Source organism: Tyto alba, unplaced genomic scaffold (assembly GCF_018691265.1).
Source record: "Tyto alba isolate M040663 unplaced genomic scaffold, T.alba_DEE_v4.0 Super-Scaffold_20, whole genome shotgun sequence".
Lineage (NCBI taxonomy): Eukaryota > Metazoa > Chordata > Aves > Strigiformes > Tytonidae > Tyto > Tyto alba.
The window spans coordinates 8,152,902-8,171,099 of NW_024881283.1; the positions used below are offsets into that span (position 1 = coordinate 8,152,902).

Sequence of the window (18,198 nt, forward strand, 5' to 3'; positions counted from 1 at the left end):
CATGGGCACCCACCCCTATGGGTGCTCACACCTGTGGGCACCCACTCCCCTGGGCACCCACCCCTTCAGATTCTAACCCACATGGGCACCCAAACTCACAGGCACCCACCCCCATTGACACGCATCCCTAGGAATGCTTACTCCCGCGGGCACCCACCCCTATGGGTGCTCACCCCCGTGGGCATCCAGGCTCACAGGCATACACCCCCATTGACACCCAAACCCACGGGCACCCACTCCCCTGGGCACCCAAATCCATGGGCACCCACCCCTATGGATACTCACCCCCCTCTGGCCACCCAAACCCATGGGCACCCAACCTGTGCATCCACCCTCACAGCCACCTGCTTCAGCAGCACCCATCCTCACGGGCACCCCCTCCATTGTTACTCCTCCTGTGCGCCCACCCCCACGGACACCCACCTCACTGAGCACCCACCTCGCCCACGCCCAACCCCGCCACACAACGCACCTCACCAGGCGCTCTCGCGGGCAAACACCCATTCCAACAGGCACCCTCACCGGTCGGCATCCTCACCGGCGGGCACCCACTTCACCAGTGGGTACCCACACCACCCACCACCCTCGCCAGCACCCACCCGGGCCTTTTAATTCGGGGGCTGGTGGCTCCCTGCTCCATTCTGCAAGGACGTGCAGACACCCCGGGGCTGGCCCAGCCGTCGCCTCCTCGCACGGGATAACAGCTCCAGGTCTCGTATTTAAAAATCTAACACTGGGGAATAAAGTAGGAGGCAAGATTGTTTATTACCGCAAGCAATTTTAATACAAAAATGTGTCTGTTTTTTAAACAATTCATTGGTAGAGCTTCAGTTTTGCCTCAATTTAAACCAATTGAGAGAATCACACAGCAACACGGTCAGAGCCGGAGAGGAACAATATTTAATAAATACAGGAGCTCTGGAGAGCCCCCTCCCCTGGCCCGTCTCCTGGACACTTGGTCAGTTTGATTTTATTACAAAGAAAAAGTAGCGTACAAAAGCGAGACAGGACTTGTAGCAAGTGTGCTGGTGAGACTCGTTTCAAGGACAAGCAACTGTGCGTGTAAGTCCAGATTTCTTCTAGGAGCAGAGGTCACATCAATCTCAGCCTGGTTGGAAGTGGAATGACCAGTTAAATAATAAATAGGAAAAAAAAGAGATGCAGATAAATAGTGATTCTGTAAGGAACACCTTGGGTTGGTCTCGCAGGCCATCACTCCAAATTGTAGGACCCACCACCGCTAAGGGACGGATCGGAGTGATCCAGCGTGAGCCCCCTCCCCAAACCCACCACCCCCGCTTTGTTCTTTGCAAACGAAGTTGCCGGGACAGTATTTTCAACACAGCAATTGTCATGACTTTCGCTGTAGTGTGTGCAAATTTTATTAAGTCAAACTCCGCTTTCTTCAGGTAAAACCACATAGCTTTAAAAAAATGGAAACATAAGCCCCAAGTCCCCTCACCTCATGTTTCTCTGGTTGAGGTATCTGTGATTTACAAAAAGAGAGTTCCTTGAACACTGTAGGATTCAGGTCTTTGTTTTTAAATATAATTTACCTTGCTGAGACAGCAAGTTAAGTTTATAAAGATGCATTTAGGAAACAATCCTAAAAGATAAAGCAGGTTCACACCCTGCACCGCGCAGAAATCCTATTTATATTTTAGTTTTTCTTTACACTTTCACATCTTGACCTTTTTTTGCTTCCTTTTTTTTTTTTTTTTTTCTTTTTCTTTTTTTTTTTTTCTTTCTCTCCCACATTTCAGTTTTCCAGGCCCCTCTCTGAACAGGGGTCGCCGAGAGGCAAATTTTATCTACATAAATATTCACATGAAAATAGTAACTTACAAAAAAGGAAAAAAAAAACAAAAAAACCCAAAACAAAAAACCCAAATAAGGCAGCTTCATAACACAACTTTCTTTTACACTTTTAACAATATAGTTTCTCCCATTTAGAATAAATATACATCCAATGTACGTAGCAGGGTTAAAAATTGGACACAGGTTGGGTTTTCTTTCTCTCAGGAGGGCGTGGGTACAGTATTATCTTTTAGGGCCTGGAGTTTTCGGGGTGGCAGTGGTTGTTTTCTTGGACATGGTTGGGATTTTGGAGGGCTTGGCCATCCCCCGGCGCGAGCCGCCCTGCCCGCCGGCCACGCTGCTCTCCGAAGTGTCCGAGCACGCCGACTGCGTTTCCAGCAAGTCAAAATCGGAGGCGTCGCTCCCCCGCCGGCTGCTGGCCCGGCTCCCCGTGCGGCTCCCGGCGCGGCTGGTGGGACGACTGGCTGTTTTTTTAGGATCTGTACGGGAAACCGAGAGCGCCGTGAGCAGGCTGAGGAGGAGGAGGATTCAGCCCCCATCCCCGGACCAACCAGCACCCAAATCCCCGCTCCGGCTGCTTTCAGCCACCCGCCCAGCACCCCTCCATGGGGGGTGTGTGTGTGTGTTTCAGCATCAGGAGCGATTAATTCCCGAGCTTTTAACGAAGCAGCAGCATCTGCACTGCAAAACCGCTGCAGGACACAGTGGTGGGCACCAGCCTCCCCCACTCGCGGTGGGCTCCCTACAGATCTCATCTCCTCTCTGCCAATTTAAGCAAACAAGTAGGAAGAGCAGCGGCAGGAGTTTTTTGGTCTTCGCACCCAACTTACCTGCCCGACTGGTTTTGGCACCTGTAGAGACCGGTGAGGAGCTGTTACTGGTGTCCCCAGCCAGGGATGTTCGGCTGGAGTGGAAGGTGGGTCGCTTCAGCTTGCTGCCCGCGGAGGCGGTCACCTTGGGAGGAAGCACACGCAGAGCATCTTTTAGGTGTCACCTGGGCTGTTACAGCCAAGACCAGTGCCTCGGCAAAAAGATTTTGACATTTAAGGAACGCCCATCTTAATGGTCAAGGAGAACACAAGCTGTTGTTTCAGCAGCGGTTAATAAAAAAGAAAAAAAAGCCCTGGCTCGTGAAAATTTGGAGGGTAATGGCAGTCCGTGCGCTGTAGGCTGATGCACAGCTAGTTGTTGGAGAAAAAAAAAAAGAAAATAAAAGCAAAGCTGCTCTCCATCTGGAGGACAGCATCACCTGCGTTCAAAAGCTCCACAAAAAGAAGGTGAAATCTTGCAAAAGTAGGTATTTTAGCAGCTAAGCAGCTCAGGACCATTTTGGAAGATCAAATTGAGAAACGCATCCCGCTGTCGGCGCGATTTTCCGAGGCGGAGGGATGTCGCCCCGGGGCTGGTGCCCCAGGCGGGTCCACGCTCCCACCGCCCAAGGGCGGAGAAATTTGAAGAGGCACCAGTGACAAACTGGGACACAAAACACAACGGATCAGCTGCGGTCGCATCCTGAAACGGTGCTTTTCCTGACCTTTAAGATGTTGCAAAGGCAGATGGTGGGGAGGGGGGGGGGGGGGGGGGGGGGCGGGTGGAAAGCAGCACAACAGGCAGCTCTGCTCCCGCCGCTGCGGAGGAAAGCGAAGGGGAAGGTGCCAGCAGGGTGAGGGCACCTGGATCCAGCTGGAAAGGGGCAGCTCCAGTTTCCAAACGCTCTGCCTTTGGGGCAGCACTGTCCCCCGTCCCTCGGGGCTTGGGGGGGGACATTGCTGCGGGGACGGCTCCAGCCCAGCCGCACCCCCGGGTTGATGGACATTAATACCAGAGGGAAATGGGGAAAAAAGCTTTAAATGGGAAAAAAAAGTTTCAAAGCGACAGCTGGAGAGGTTTCCCCTCCATCCCCTGTGATTTTGTGAGTTTTGGGAAACTTGGAAATCTTGAAAGGTCATGAAACTGGAGCTGCAGCGGGGGGGAGAGGGGCAGCCCAGCAGCAGGCTCCCCTTCGGACACCGCGGAAATTAAAATCCATTAACACGTGATTGCGAAGGTACCGTTTTCATCATCAGAGATTTCGGTTCTTGTCCTTGATCCTATTTTATAAACACGTTAACAGCAGCAAGCAGGCAACTGAGGGCAATTGGGAAAGTGCTCCTGACCTTCTGATGATTTAAAAGCAATTCCTTTTCTGCGTGAAAGCCCTGCCGAGCAAGACGCGGTTATCTTGCCGGCGCACGCCACGGCCCAGTGAATCACCGAGATCTACCCAGGATTTCTCCTCACCGATTCACAAAGTCAGGAAAGCCCATGAGGAGGCTGAAATTTTAGGGAGATCAAAGCGTCATCCCGAATTCATCCTCCTGGGAGCACCAAGCCAGTGACAGTGCCGGACACACCAGACGTGCTTCAACACAGTGATAAATACAAGCGCTTCATAAAAATGAAGGCAACGTGGTTACTGTGCATGCGCTGTAGCTGATTTTCAAGTCTCAACTCGGCTGTTGGATTTCAATTTTTGAACGCCAAACGCGGCCGCTTTTCATTGCTTAAAACCTCTGAAAGCTTGGAAAACGTCCTTTTTTTTTTGTTTGTTTGTTTTTGTTTTTTTTTTTTTTTTGTAAAAGCACAAGTGGATAAATGTCGCTCTCTTGGTTTGAAAGCAGGGAAACGTGAATTGCGAGCCGTTGTGCTTTACGTTTTATTTAATCCGAGTTAGAAACCCATGAAAAACGCTAACAGTCCGGGCGCTAGCGGTGCTGACAAGCGCTGCTCTACCACAAAGGAAGCGTTAAAACAGGCAGGGGAGCAGGACTTCTCCGTGCCAGGGGCACTCCGGCCTGTCAGCAGGTCCTCGGGGCTGCGAGACCATACTCTACCTCGGCGCTCGAGAGCTGGAAGTCGGAATAATCGAATCCCCTCAGGGGGGTGCCCGCTTTACTGTTTATCAACCAGGGTTTGTCATAACATCGAGAGAAGTGATGTGGAGTCTGTGAAATGGAAAATCCAAGGGGGGGGGGGGGGGGGGAGAGGTGGAAGTGAGTGAAAAAAAAAAAAAAAAAAAAAAAAGAAATGGAAAAGTATCTGGAACAGGGGGAAAATGGCACTAAAATGAAACGAGAACCAAACGGGAAACACATAAATTAAAATAAAAGGAAAAATCCCAAACAGATGACGAAATAAAACGTGCATGGGCGAATGACGTGGTGGGAAAGGAGAGACGATGGGCGATGGCTCCTTCCTGCGGCCCAGCCCTGCCTCGGGGACCAGGAGCCTTCGGCTGCACGGCGGGTGCCGGGGACCCTCCTGCGGAGCCACGAGCGCCCCGTTTGGGCTGCAACCCTGCCCTGCACCGTCCCATCCCCCCCGCCCCCCCGGCCTGGGCAGCGGGGTCCTCCCTGCAGACACCGTCAGCGCCTTCTGGAGACCACAGTAACCGTCAAGCCCCCAAGCCCCAGCCTTCCTCCTCCTCCTCCTCCTCCTCCATACACCCGCAGCTCCTGCTCTTGCTGGGACGGGTCTCTAAAGGAGAGGAAAGAGGAAGGCTTCCCGCGCGAACCCCACCTTGGCTCCGCTGGCCGGAGTTGCGGGAGAGGATGGCATGGAGGCGCAGCTGTGGTTGCTCTGGCTGGCGCTGGAACTCGATCGCGTCGGGGAGGCTGCTCGGGAGGATGGTTTCGACCTTCGGCCTCGCGATCGGAACGGTGTCATGCCCTGGGAGGCCCCCTCCGGCAAGATGAATTTCTCTCGGAGTTCAAGGTTGGTCCTTCCTCGTGCTGAAGGGGGACAAAGGAGAGGGGGGCCCGAGGTTCGCATGAATCCGGCATCGTTACCGGGGCTCGGAGCACGTGTCCTCGCGATGTCTCCCCGAGCCCATCTCCGAGTGGGTGGCAGCAAGACTGTCCCAGCTCTCTTGCCCTGCCCTAACCACCTCCTGCCATGGATCAGCTCCTTGAGAAACTGGCTGATTAAGAGCTGCCTGAGGCCCACGAATTCATACCGAATGCTCTGTTATTCTCCTGAGTCTTGGGGAAAGCGTCCCGATGGTCTTTAAACACACCATGTTACAACAGTGGCCAACGTCACCTTTAACGTGGCTTAAAAGCATTCAGAACAGCTTTTCAGGGTTGAGATTCTGCTCTCTCACAGCTCTGGGCTGCTCTTCACCAATTTTTGGGGACAGGTTAGAGCGAAGTGACCACCACCCATTAACAGCCAACTTTAAAATTTTCATCCAAAAGCCCCAAAGAGCTGGAGGGTCTCCCTTCAATAAAAAAGGGGCAACCAAGCAGGCAGAAAGTCTGTGGACTTCAGCTCCTGGGCCAGCTGACACATGCCAACGTGTTTCCTGCTCACGGTCTTCGAACAGAAAGCAAGGGCATGCACCGAGCTGTACGGGACACAGAAGCAATTTTAGAGTCGATGCGTTACGGACCAGAAAGCCAAGAAAGCAGCTGCAGAAGGGAAGCACCATGCTGAGATAACCGAGGGATGGAAATAACCTCAGTGTCAGCGCTGTAAAACATCTGCTGCAAAGCATGAGCAGGGGAGGCCGGAGGAGCAAGAAAACCTCGAAGGTTCCCCGAAGCAAGCGGTACCCGCTGTAAATCGTGCTGCTTTCAGCAACAGCCGTGGGACAGCAGAAGCGAGGAACGGTTAGGCAGCAGCTTGAAGAAGACATATCCGAAGCAATTACCATCTCAGAGACCCCAGTGAGACAGGGACATATGGAGTACAGACCTGAGCTCTCCAAAACACACAGCCTTGATGCACTGCATTCCTGGGCAGCCTCCTTGCTGATCCTACTCTGTTCCCCGGTCCCGGCTCTCGGCCGGTCGCAGCAGAGCATCACTTCCAGCCCGACAGCTCTGACCACGATAAAACCTCAAGACTGAAGGTTTTGGAAAGGAGGTGACTCCAGTTCTCCATGCCCACGGTATGTGACCCTGGGTTTGTGTTATCCCAACCGCCCCACCCAAACGTGTCCCACCAAAAGAGCTCCAGCAAACACCGCTCAGCCCTAAAAGCCCCAAATTTAGGTGGCTTTTCCCTTCTAATGTGCTGCTGTGTTTTCCTTAAGCTCAGTTCACCCAGGAGCTTCTTGCACTTGAGTTTTCCCACATTAATGCTGAACTGAAACACCTTTTTTGTTTCGCTGCTGGGCTGGTCAATCCCTGGGACACACTTGTGTAAGGTGACACTTAGTGACACATTTACAGCAGGATGCGGTCTTCAAAATCCCCCAAAGAAATCCAACCCAGCCCTGAACACCCCCACGGACAACGATGTCTAAATGCAGCCCCCTTTTCCAACTCAAATCTGGCATGTGGCAATCCAGAAAAAAGAAGGGGGGCCACGTTTCCACCCTCATGGGCAGTGCTGGAGGAAAAGGTTAATTTTAAGGCACTAGAAGAAGACCCAGCACCATCAGCAGCTCTCGCTGCAAACAGGTATTTAAGGTGCCTGGTCCTGCACAGCTCAGGGTTTCCAAATTAGTCTCTTCTGCCACGGCTCTAAAGACAACAAATCAACTGAGAAAACTTGTATTAGAAATACATCAGAGAGAAATCAAGGTTAGTTCAAAGTCACAGGAGAAATGTCTCCTTATTCACTAGGATGAGCCTGGACTGTTGTTGCCCCGTCTGGTGAGGGAGTTCACGGATCCTGGGCCGGAGCATCCTCTCCCCAGAGTGTCTCAGACCAGGATTTTACCATCTCCTGGCTTTGAACCTTCTGAGCTCTTTCGGGTCACCTTTACAAAGCTTATTCCATCACCCACAGTCACACGCACGCACCGACTGCGTCAAAGGAAAGCCGAGACCCCCAGCACAGCAACGCAGCTCCGCTCACTGGGGTCTTAAAACCAAGAAACACAACCCTTCCCTCTTCTCCTCCCAAGACACCTGCCTAAATGCTGTGAGTTTTGGCGCAGTATCACCAAATCTTGTGATTTTAAGTTCTGTGATTTGCTTTGGATCTGTTTTCTCCAGGTCCTGCCCGTTAGTCGGATAACACAGACCCTCTCTGGCACCACCTGGTCATTCACAGTCACAGCAGACCAGGTTCTCAAACCCCGCCTTACGAGGCGAGAAGACACCAGTTGTATAAACCCCAGGAACTGCCTTACCTCTGCAAGGATCATTCTTCACTAAAAACTCATCCAGGGCCATCCATCCTCCACCGACACGAACCATGACCGTGCTGCGCAGGATCCGGACCAGCCGCAGCTGCTGGGAATCGCCGAACTGCGGAGCCAAGGAACAGTTCAGACAAGGGGGACACAACAAGGGACACTTGGCCCCTTCCCGCAGCAGGCTGCACCAAAAGCTTCTATTGATCTATTGAATACTTTTAAGTTATCTCCAGATAGGTTCTTCTGGAGTAAGTGCAGGCTAGCACCGATTTACAAGAGCTTTTCTGCTGCGTGGTTTTAAGATGATGTAACAATCCAAGTGCTTTAGTTTTAAAGCTGGAAAGAGAATTTTTTAGAGCAGCAAATGAGGTTTTGGAATTTGGTCTTTGGATGGGTTTTATCAGCCAGAATTGTATTTTTTCCTTTTATTTTGAAGGAAATAGAGGCTGGCAATGCAATGACCCTCCTGGTGCAGCTCGCGTGGAAAAAAGCCGGCTGATTCGGACCACTGAGTGCCAGTGAATCAGCAAGGCAAGCAGTGCTGCGTCACCACTGAGCGAGAAACCTCTTATCATCAAGTCTGAAGTCCAGGAATTTCACTGAGCCTCAGACTTGACCCCACCAGCCAGAAAGCCCCTGCCGCAGAGATCACCCAGTGAGGATGTTTCGGTGAGTGCAGAGTGATGGGAATCCAGGCAGGAATCCCGCAGCAATGTTGATTAGTGATTGCAATGTTCATTAGTGATTTTAAACACCTGCAAATGTCAAACAATTGCACCCTGAATCAGAAGCATGCGCCTGTTTTTTAAAGCTCCCTAAATTTCCTGGACAGCCAAGCCCAGACTCTGCATCGGGCAGGCGGCAGAGCCGGTGTGGGACACCGGGAGCCTGGCTCGGACGTAGCAGCTCTTCATCCAGGTCTACAGAGCACCTGATGCGACGAGAGAACAGGGGACCCAGCCTTTGAAAGCAAGACCACCTTCAGAATGATTAAAAAGATTCAAAAAAAAAAAAAAAAAAAACCAAACAGCAGCGACATTTTCCCTGGGTGGGTAAGAAAGCAAAACCCAAGAGACTAAATGAAAAGGGAGAGCGCAAAGCCACGCTGAGATGGGTCACGGCAGGCAGAGGGGCAGGAGGTAACAGCACCTCTGACCCTCCTCCCCGCAGGGAGGTGGGACCCTGGACCGTGCGCTGGGGGGGTCTCCCTGCTCGGGGGTCCTACCAAAATGTGCTCGCCCCGGCGCGGCGTGCGGCACGGCCACGGTGCCCACGGGCAGGGGCTGCCTCCCCTCTCTCCGGGCTCTACACACCATGTCCTTCACGAGCTAGTTCTGCACCAGGGAGACGTCAATTCTCATTTCCGCTGCCACACTGACATTATTTTTCAGTTGCTGTTGAAAATGCTTCTACAATCACTGCCTAAATTAAAGCCAGAGCTCTCTAGGATCGGTCCACTTCTGACATCCAAGTTTGTTTCTTTTTTGGCATGGTTTTTTTTTTTTTTTTTTTTGTAGGGCACTCCACATGAAAAATATGCTTTTCTATTCGGGCGGGGGCAGTGGGCACATCATAACGGCATGTGATGCTCCAGTCCCATTAAAAAAAAAAAAACAAAAAAAAAACAACAACAAGAACAACAACAACAAAAAAAATGGAGCTCTGCCCCCCAACCCAACCGGCACTCACACACGCTGCACAGCTCATCCCGGGTCATGACAGTCACGGGGACACATGCAGGTTTTGTGAGCCTTGCTCCAGTTAGGAGTTACTCAGTGGGTGTAGCGGGGATGAGGGTTTAGTTACCGTTACCTATGGGATTAAAGGGGTGGACTCCTCATTCTCATTCCAAGGTGATTGTGATTCAAACCCACCCAGAGCCTGGTACAGCTCTCGTGCAGGCAGCTGTACCCCCGTGGATTCATCCAGGCTGGCTCTTCCCCGAAGGACAGTCCCGGGCACGAGCCCGTCTGTGTCCCAGCGCTCCCCGATGCAGGGCGCTGTGATCTGCCACCGGTACCATCAACATCCCCAATGCATCTGAGAAAGGAGCCACGGAGAGAAAAATCTCTCCATTTTTGTCAAATCCTGCTTTTTCCATTGAGTTTTCCCCTTTTTTCTGCCCAGTGCTGCCTTTTTTTGGGGTGGCCCTCCCAGCTCAGGCACTCCCCTGTACCAGGCTCTGCTGAGCAGCGCTCACAGATCACATCCTCCCACAGCAACAAAGGACAGAGCAGCATCACAGACACATGAAGCTACACTTGTTAAAAACAAACAAAAAAAGAGGTAAGAGACAGCATCGCAAGGCAAACTGTACCTGATTGCCGAGGAAGAACTACGGAGGGAGAGGAGTTGTGTAGGGAGAGGGGATTGGGGCAGGGGGGGAAGGAAAGTTGAGAGGAAGAGGAGGGGAAAGAAAAACAAGAAAAACATTTATGGGATTAACAGTGCAATAACCATGAAAACTGTTAACTGCAGGTAGTTAGAAATTTGGGGGGGTGGGGTGGTTTTGATGCTATTTGGGGGTAAGGTAAAAGCTGGGGGAGCCTGGGGCCGGTGCAGCCTGGGGGGAGCGAGCGCGGCGGCTCGGCTCCTCCCGGCCGGAGCATCAGCCCCGAAAACAGCGGGCAGGAAAGCGGGCAGCTCCGCTGCCAGCTCCTTTCACCGGTTCACCTCGGTGAACGATCTGCAATGTAAACAGCAAGCTCGTTACAAAGAGATTCTTTAAGGAAATTCTTCTCCCTTCTTCGGGAGCGAGCTAAGAAAAACACAGGCGTAAGGTACACTCATCCACGAGGAAAACTTCAAGGGCGGCTGCCGGCGGAGTGAATGCAGCGTTTCACGGGGCCGGCGGGCCGGCTGCCCCAGAACAGGGCCACTTTTATGCTCTCCCGATTCGGGGAACGCCCTGGGGCCGAGGACGACGCTGGGCAAACACGACCCAGCCACCTCCGCCGGGAGCCGGAGGACGAGGTCTCCATCTCGCCCCGGGGAGCCCAGGGGGGTCCCCCCTGCGCCAGGCTGAGCACCCCATCAGTGATCTGCACCCCCCCCCCCCCTCCCCGGGTAGGAAGGGGGAGCAGGATTTGTGCTGCCGGGGCAGCGTTTGGCCCCCTCAGCCTTACCCGGTATTTGTTCTCGCCGATCTGCTCCACTTGGAATCTCTTGGCACACTTGCACTGGGCCACTTGCCTGGTGACCTGCCATCACCAACAAAAGAAGTGAGGGACCAAGATTTTGGGAGCCTCCCCCAAATACGAGGCACTGCTTGGATAACACGCAGCCCTCAGCAGCCTCTCCTTCAAAAACACGGTAGGTACTGTCAGTACCAGGCAATTATTTTGGCTCCGCACAACCACAATCCCTTTTTTGTCTCCTTTTTGTCTTCCCCACTGCCAACCCGCAGCCTGAACCTCCCCAGCACCCATCTCTTTTGGTGCTTTACCTCATCTTCGATCTTGTCGGCATCAGTGGTGGGGCGGTAGGCGTCCTTGTTGGGATGGAGAGCAGCCACAAACTCATAGTAATCGATGTAGCCGTCGCCATCACGGTCAAAGATGTCGGCCACCGCTGTCATCTCCAGCTTCGTGGTGGGGAATTCTGGAAAGAGAGGGAAATGAGCCAGTGACGCAGGGACCTCACTCATCAGAGATGTTGGAGAACATCTTCAGTCCCCGAGCAGGGACAACCTCTCATCACGCTGACGTGGCCGTTTGCTGAGCTCGTTTCAGGCAGACAGGGACTTACTGGAGGCCAGGATGCCATCGATAAACTCCTGCCGGGTGATCTTCCCATCTTGGTCTTTGTCGATGCGTCGGAAGAAGTCCATGACACGGGATTTTTTGTGGTTCATCCAGCGCATATACTTCTTCCGCCAGACATCGAAGTCGAAGTTTGCAAATTCCTTCAACTGGAAGGAAACCCAGGAGAGTCAGTGGGGGAAATCCCCGAAGGAGCAGCACAACACACACCCCCCCCCCCCCCCCCCCCCCCCCCCAAGCTCTACAGCACCCTAAAACACCAGCCTTCAGGTGAGCCCGTGCCCGAGCTCCCGGCATTAACGCCCACCGCCCTGCACCGCCCACCCTCCCAGGAAGGTTAATCTGGATTTATCCAGACGACCCCCGTTAACGAGGGGGCTGCTCAGATCAACTTTCCAGAACAGAAGGACACACAGCGTAGCCGACAGCCACCACGTGGACCGCGCATCAGCGACACGGGATGCAGCATCCCCCACGCTGGCATACGCACACATATGCAGAGATACCAGCTACTTGCACACAGACACACACACACACACCCCCCCCCCCTCCGTCTCTGCTCGGGCATTTGGGGATGCTTCCTCACCCAGGATTTTGCCTAACGACTCGCCAGGCTCGGCCCGGGAGGAATACTCATCGTTGGCACCATTTGGGGCCCACGTTTCCCCTCTCCCTTTCCATCGAAGGAGCTGAGAAGGGATTTCTTGCTCATCTTCCAGGTAAGACAGCGCCTGAGGCACATCTCAGCTCTGCAAACCCTGGCCCTGTGGCTCTGCCACCAGCCTCAGATGAGCCACACACCCTCCAATTTAAATTAATACCCTTTTTAACAACCCCCCCCAAAAGGACTCCCACAACCCCACCAGCTCAAGCAGCTCACAGCAAGGTAATGCAACAATTTTTAGCGCTTCTTTTTTTTGTGTCTAAACATTCTTGGAGTTAAAAGCAACAAAGAAAAAACATTAATACGTATAAACTGAACTGACCTACAGCAAAAGCAACAAAAAACAAAAACACTCACTTCTGGGCATAGCTGCTTTGTTAAGCATAAATAAAAACAAAAATTACATTAGATGTTTGGAAAAAGATATAGACAGTAATTGTTAAACTAATTACTAGGAGTAAAGCAGGCCTGGCTGTCATTACCTCTACAGATACCGACTGCAGGGGCACAAAGCAGTTCATTAATGTGCAGTTAATTACAGCAGGTAGTTTTCAGCCTTAACATTTTAGGAATATTTCTTTTCCTTTTGGCGTTTTCAGAAAGGCAGCAGTAACCGTCTGCAAGAGCTGGGCAGTTCAAGGGGCAGCACTAATTTAAAAGGCTCCTCACACCTCCCCGCTCCCTGCCCCGAGCAGCCGGTGGCCGTTACCTCCTCCAGTCTGTCCAGGGCATCGTTGAGCTTCCGCTGCCGCTCCAGCGCCAGCAGCCAGACCTGCTGCCAGCGGGCCGAGAGCTGGTTTATCCGGGGGTTCTTGGTTTCTGACTGGGAGATAATGGGCATGCTGGGGGGAGCGGCCTGACTCAAAGATTTTCCTGGAAAAAGGGAGGAAAGGAATCGGTTTGAGGGTGGTGTTGATGGGTTCAGCAAGTCTGTGCGGTCCAGGAAAGAGCAGCGATGAAATACATTTTATTTTTCAAACAGAAAACCTCCCCCAGCCTTGCTGGCTGCTCTCTGAAGGGACGCAGTGTCCCCAGGTAGGAGGACAGGGTGACGGATGGCTCTACACCCAACCCACCTCCCCCCACCCCCAGCGCTCCCTTTGCACTTGGGAATTCACGTCGGACTCTGGCTTCAAGAAACAACGTAAAAAAGACCCCAAAACCTCCTCACAAAGCAGCTGCAGGGAGAAAGAGAAGAGCAGTGGCAGCACAAGCATCCCCAGGCGCAGCACGCCCCAGCACGGGTGTTTTGGAAAATGCCACCTGGATTTTTCCCCTCCTGACAGGTTTCAACTGCCTTCCTGGTGGCTGTCAATGCAGGATGCCTTGTTAATTGATAATGAAAGTTAATTAGTTTCCTATGTGTTTCATTTCCTCCCGCCGTGGCACGTTTCACTGAAAGTTGTGCATTGAGTGGAGACGTACTGTTGCTGCGGGACTTCTCGATGAAAGGCCCATGGGGGGGCTCAGTAGCTTTCCTCTTGTACGTCTTTGTGACCCGGTCCACGTCTGGCTGCTTCCGTGTCATCTCCTCCATGAAGGACTGTCAAAACACAGAAGGGACAAGAAAAGCTTTGCAGTTTCAAGATATTTTCGATCTCCTGTTGTTCCAGATCCCCGCTGGGACACGCCAAGCCCAGAGGGATGGGAGCATTAAGCACCGGCAACGGGGGGGTTGTGGTTGAGCTATTGCACGGTGCTGGGTTGGATCTGCAAACGCTGGAGTTCAGCTCCCGGGCTGGCTTTGCTCCCAGGTGACAGCTCTGGTTGGGTCACAAGTGGTTTTAACAGGGACTTCCCAGAGAAGTCGGTGCCTCCTCCATGGAGGGGTAGGAAAATCCACCCGCCCCCCTCCTCCCGAGTGCCTGCTGTGTTCAGCACTGGGCTCACCTGGTGTTCAGAGATGAGGGCTTTGACCTGTTCAATATTTTGTGGCATGGGCTCCTGGTCCCGCTGGATCAGGGTTGTCTCAGCCCACTGGATCCAAGCCAGGAGCTCTTCCAGGAGCTCTGCATTCGCCACCAGCTCGGAAAGCGCAGACTCCAGTCTCTGCTGGTGCTGCTTTGCCCACGTGAGAACCTGTTGGGAACACGGAGCCGACCGTCAGCCCAGCATGGGAAACCCGGGCCAGGAACCAGCACCCCACGGGCGCCTCTCACCATCAGCCTGGAACAAAGCTCGATGGACTCACCTCCTCAAACCTGGCTCGGATGATGGTGATCCAGTGTTTGATCGTGGTGATGCAGTCGGGATGGCAGGCGGCCAGGATGACCTCCCCCATGCCCACCGCCGCGTTCACGTCCACTCTCTTCTCCTCCACTTTCTTCATGAACTCCTGAAAGGCCCAAATGAATTATTTCGCAATATTCTCCCCTATAAATTTTGCTCGGGCTGCGTTTCTGAGCTCCCCACTACCTTGTGCGCGTCAATGAGGGACTGCAACGCCTCGGCGTCGTCGGGAAGGGCTCCCCGAAAGCGCAGGGACTGCTCTGCCTCCGAGAGCCACTCCAGCAGCATGTGCACGGCCGTCCTGAACTCCTCTGCCTGCGGCAACACAAAAGCACAAGCGTTGGCCCTCCTCCTCCCAAAAGGGGCCATTCCGTTCACTGCCGAGAGCTGGAGAGACAAAAGGCTGAAAGGGACTTTAAAAATCAAATGAAAAAAATAGAGGGGGGGGAAAAGCCCTGTCTGTTGGGCTGGGTTTGTGCAGCACCAGCAGACGGGTCCCGCAGAGGCCAGGCACCTCCCTCCCGTCAGCATCAGCTGTACTGAAGAACTAAATGTTTTTAAAAACAGCACAACTACCTGTGTCCTGATCAATCTGGCACCTGGGTAGTTTATTCTGTAAATTGTCTAGCTGACATAAAAGTTACTTAAGAGCCTTTGACTTTTTTTTTTTTTTTTTTTTAATTAGCTTCAATCTAGGTGTCTCTCTTGCACTGGACATTAGCAAACACCAGCCTGGACAGTCTCTGATCACAGCTCTATTCCTGCTGTGCACATCGGCGAGATCTTTTCATCCTCCCTTTTCAAATCAGGTTTTTATCAGCTCTTTGTTGGGGAAAAGAATAAGTAAATAACTGACAGCAACGCACTGCTTTGCAGTTCTCACTGGCAACTGCTGCAGGGCTGGGGTGTCCTTCTTGGCCAGGAGATCAGTCACTGGGCAAAACCTCTTCTCTGAGGTTTGTGTTGACCTCCCGGCACAACCCTGGAGCCTCTCAAAGCTCTCCGAGGCTGTTTTCACCTGTAGCCTTCTGCTCACCTGCTTCAAGGCCTGTTCCAGGCGGGTTTGTTTGGACACGGACAGCTTGCACACCGTATCCCACCGGTTGCTCAGCTCCTGCAGCTGCACCTTCACCCAGGTCGTGTCGTCTCGGCTGTTCTCGATGAGCTCCCGGCCGGAACGTTTGAGCACCTGGACTGTCCCTGTGCGCTTCCCCAGCTCCTTCTGGAAGACCTGGAAGGAGAGAGGGCAGAAGCCGAGCAGGGCTAGTCAGTCCCAGTGGGTTGTTTTATGTGGAGGGGTCAAAAACCAGGGGCAAACACCTGAAATAGTTTGGAACACGGGTTTTGCACCCACATCTGGGATTCACCACGACCCGTGCGATGGGAGGGCAGGCAGGTAGGCAGGGAGCTAAACAGGGCGGGCAGCTCCCGAGTGCGTTGAGGTGTAGGTATGTGTGGGCAGGAGCCCCAGATTTCCACCCTGGCAGAAGCGGTCGTGACCTGGAGCAGGAAAGCTCCAGTCCCTGCTCAGGCTGCAACACAGCAGCTGCCTTGAACAGATGCCCAACCCCTGTCCGGGGATTTCAGCGTACGAGCAAGTCATGCTGGAAAGAACTGCCAAGACCAAAGTTTATAGAGGACTGTAAATTCAGCCACTTTTCCAAAACTAACCCCTCAACTGATCCGACTGATAGCATCTCAGAAGAACAGAGCTCTAGCTCCTGTAACCTTCCCAGTAACAGAAAAGTTTCTTCCCACTTGTTCAACCTGTTTTTGCCCTCCCCGTCTGCTGCAGCAAAGCAAATCAGCAAAACACGCGGCACTGCAGCAAGGTACCAACTCTGGCTCCTCTGTTCTTTGGCTCTTGGGGAAGACAAGCCCTGCTCATGTCTCGGAGAAGAGCTGGAAAAGGCGCTTTCACCTTGTGAGCATCCATCAGGTTCATGACCAGATCCAGGTCACCGTGGACAGGCTGGTCTTCAGCTAACTGGGGTTCCACCTTGTAGAGCCAGTCCACCAAGGCCTGCAGCGCATCCATGAACTGGCCAGAGAACAAGAGGGCTTCTTCCAGCTTGTGCTGCCTGTAAAACAAACATCTCCGTGAACAAACTCACCTCCTTTTGTCACGTCCCAGTGATCTCCTCCAACCACCCCATGAAACTGCCTCCCTTCCTCTGCTCTCCCCTTTGATAAGTCCTCGGCAAAGGAGCGCTGTTGGTGCAACGTTGGGGCTGGACTTACCTCTCCACAGATTTGCCGCACACTGTGTCCCACTTATCCCGGACTTCTCCCAGTAAATTGTCCAGCTTTTGAGTGTCATCTGGAAGCAAGGCTTTTTCTTTGAGGGCTCTGCCTGTCCTGATGGTGGTGTCGTAGACGGGCTGCTTCCCACCCAGTGTCTTCTGGAACTCCTGAGAACCAGAGAGAAAACAAAACTCCTTCAGAAAGCCTGGCCTTGGCTCTCTGAAGATACGTGGTGCTTGTGAAGATCCCCAGATGAAGCTTTTCCATGGCAGCGATAGGCACGGACATGCCTCTCCCCTGGCAGCAGAGGAGATGTTGCCCTGCTGCCCCTCCCAACAAAGCACCCTTCCACCCAGCGTCCAGCAACAATCTTGCTTTGGCAAAGCTCTACCTTGTGTTTGGAGAGCTGGAGCTTGATTTTGTCAGGATCATTGGAAATTTCTAGCTCTGAGTCCAGGTGATTCTCTGCGTCCTCCAGCCAATCAATCAGTTTCTTCCAAGCCTCGTGGAACTGCAAAGAAACAGGAGCAAAATTGAAATTTAACCCTGGTGGTGTCCTCAGTCCCTTTCTGGTCTTGGGACCTCTTGCCCTCCAAGGCTGGCCATACCTTGGGGTCTTGTCATACCCTTCCCACGTTTCTCACCTGCTTGGCTCGCTTCCTGGCATCATCAAGAGCCCGTCCCCGCTCCACCGAGCGCTGGACGACCTTCTCCCAGCGGGACTGGACGCTCACCAGCAGGTTCTTGATCAACACCACATCCTGCTTCTGACTGAGAAACTTCAGCTGGTTCCCAGTCTGATCCAGCTCGATGATCCGATCCCGATGAGCATTCACCTCGTTGGCGAACACCTGTGAACAGCAGAGATGTTCTCCCGTCTGCAAGGGGAGCTGGATGTGCCTGCCAGCTGCACGTGGGCGCAGGGGAGATGAGGTGCCACCCTTGCTCCCTCCGTCCCCGGGAGCTGTTGGGTGCTCGCGGCACCGGTACCTTGTGCTCGTCGATCTGGGCCAGCACAGCGTTGAGGATAAGGCTGGCCGGGGGTGCGATGTTCAGGCTCTGCTCGGCCAGCGTGAGCCAGTTGATGAAGTCCTGGAGGGAGTTCTGGAAGTCCGTGGCCAGGGCCAGCGCCTCCTCCAGCTTCGCCTGCCGCAGCGAGGAGGGAGAAAGGGAGGAGGGAAAAAACACAACGTGGAGGGTGAGAGCTCACGATCGGCGGTTTCGCAGACAGAGGCGGCCTTTGTGTCCCTGCTGAAACATCCCTCTAACAGGAACCTCGTCGCCTCGGTCTGGGAACGCGACTTGTTTACCAAGGGGAGGGGGGTTTCCATGAAAGCCACCGCTTTCTTTCAAAA

General features: G+C 53.2%; 1 protein-coding gene across 30 annotated transcripts in view; it reads right to left on the bottom strand.

Annotated features, from left to right (window-relative positions):
• Positions 1-746: 746 nt before the first annotated feature.
• The window catches only part of MACF1 (microtubule actin crosslinking factor 1), a 146,759-nt gene continuing 129,307 nt past the window's right edge, over positions 747-18,198 (bottom strand). For 13 of the 30 annotated variants that reach the window (XM_042793746.1, XM_042793744.1, XM_042793751.1 and 10 more), the window contains 21 exons: positions 17,834-17,989; positions 17,488-17,694; positions 17,235-17,354; positions 16,841-17,010; positions 16,521-16,680; positions 15,636-15,830; positions 14,786-14,914; positions 14,562-14,705; positions 14,261-14,449; positions 13,796-13,913; positions 13,080-13,243; positions 12,728-12,742; positions 11,693-11,855; positions 11,391-11,545; positions 11,071-11,145; positions 10,263-10,280; positions 7,940-8,057; positions 5,377-5,588; positions 4,692-4,802; positions 2,649-2,772; positions 747-2,297 (listed from right to left, as the gene is read on the bottom strand). In XM_042793746.1, coding sequence (XP_042649680.1) covers positions 2,041-2,297; positions 2,649-2,772; positions 4,692-4,802; positions 5,377-5,588; positions 7,940-8,057; positions 10,263-10,280; positions 11,071-11,145; positions 11,391-11,545; positions 11,693-11,855; positions 12,728-12,742; positions 13,080-13,243; positions 13,796-13,913; positions 14,261-14,449; positions 14,562-14,705; positions 14,786-14,914; positions 15,636-15,830; positions 16,521-16,680; positions 16,841-17,010; positions 17,235-17,354; positions 17,488-17,694; positions 17,834-17,989 — 3,000 coding nt within the window. In that variant the 3' untranslated portion in view covers positions 747-2,040. The remainder of the gene's footprint in view (positions 2,298-2,648; positions 2,773-4,691; positions 4,803-5,376; positions 5,589-7,939; positions 8,058-10,262; positions 10,281-11,070; positions 11,146-11,390; positions 11,546-11,692; positions 11,856-12,727; positions 12,743-13,079; positions 13,244-13,795; positions 13,914-14,260; positions 14,450-14,561; positions 14,706-14,785; positions 14,915-15,635; positions 15,831-16,520; positions 16,681-16,840; positions 17,011-17,234; positions 17,355-17,487; positions 17,695-17,833; positions 17,990-18,198) is intronic. The other 17 variants (XM_042793753.1, XM_042793756.1, XM_042793742.1 and 14 more) reach the window with 8 other exon arrangements.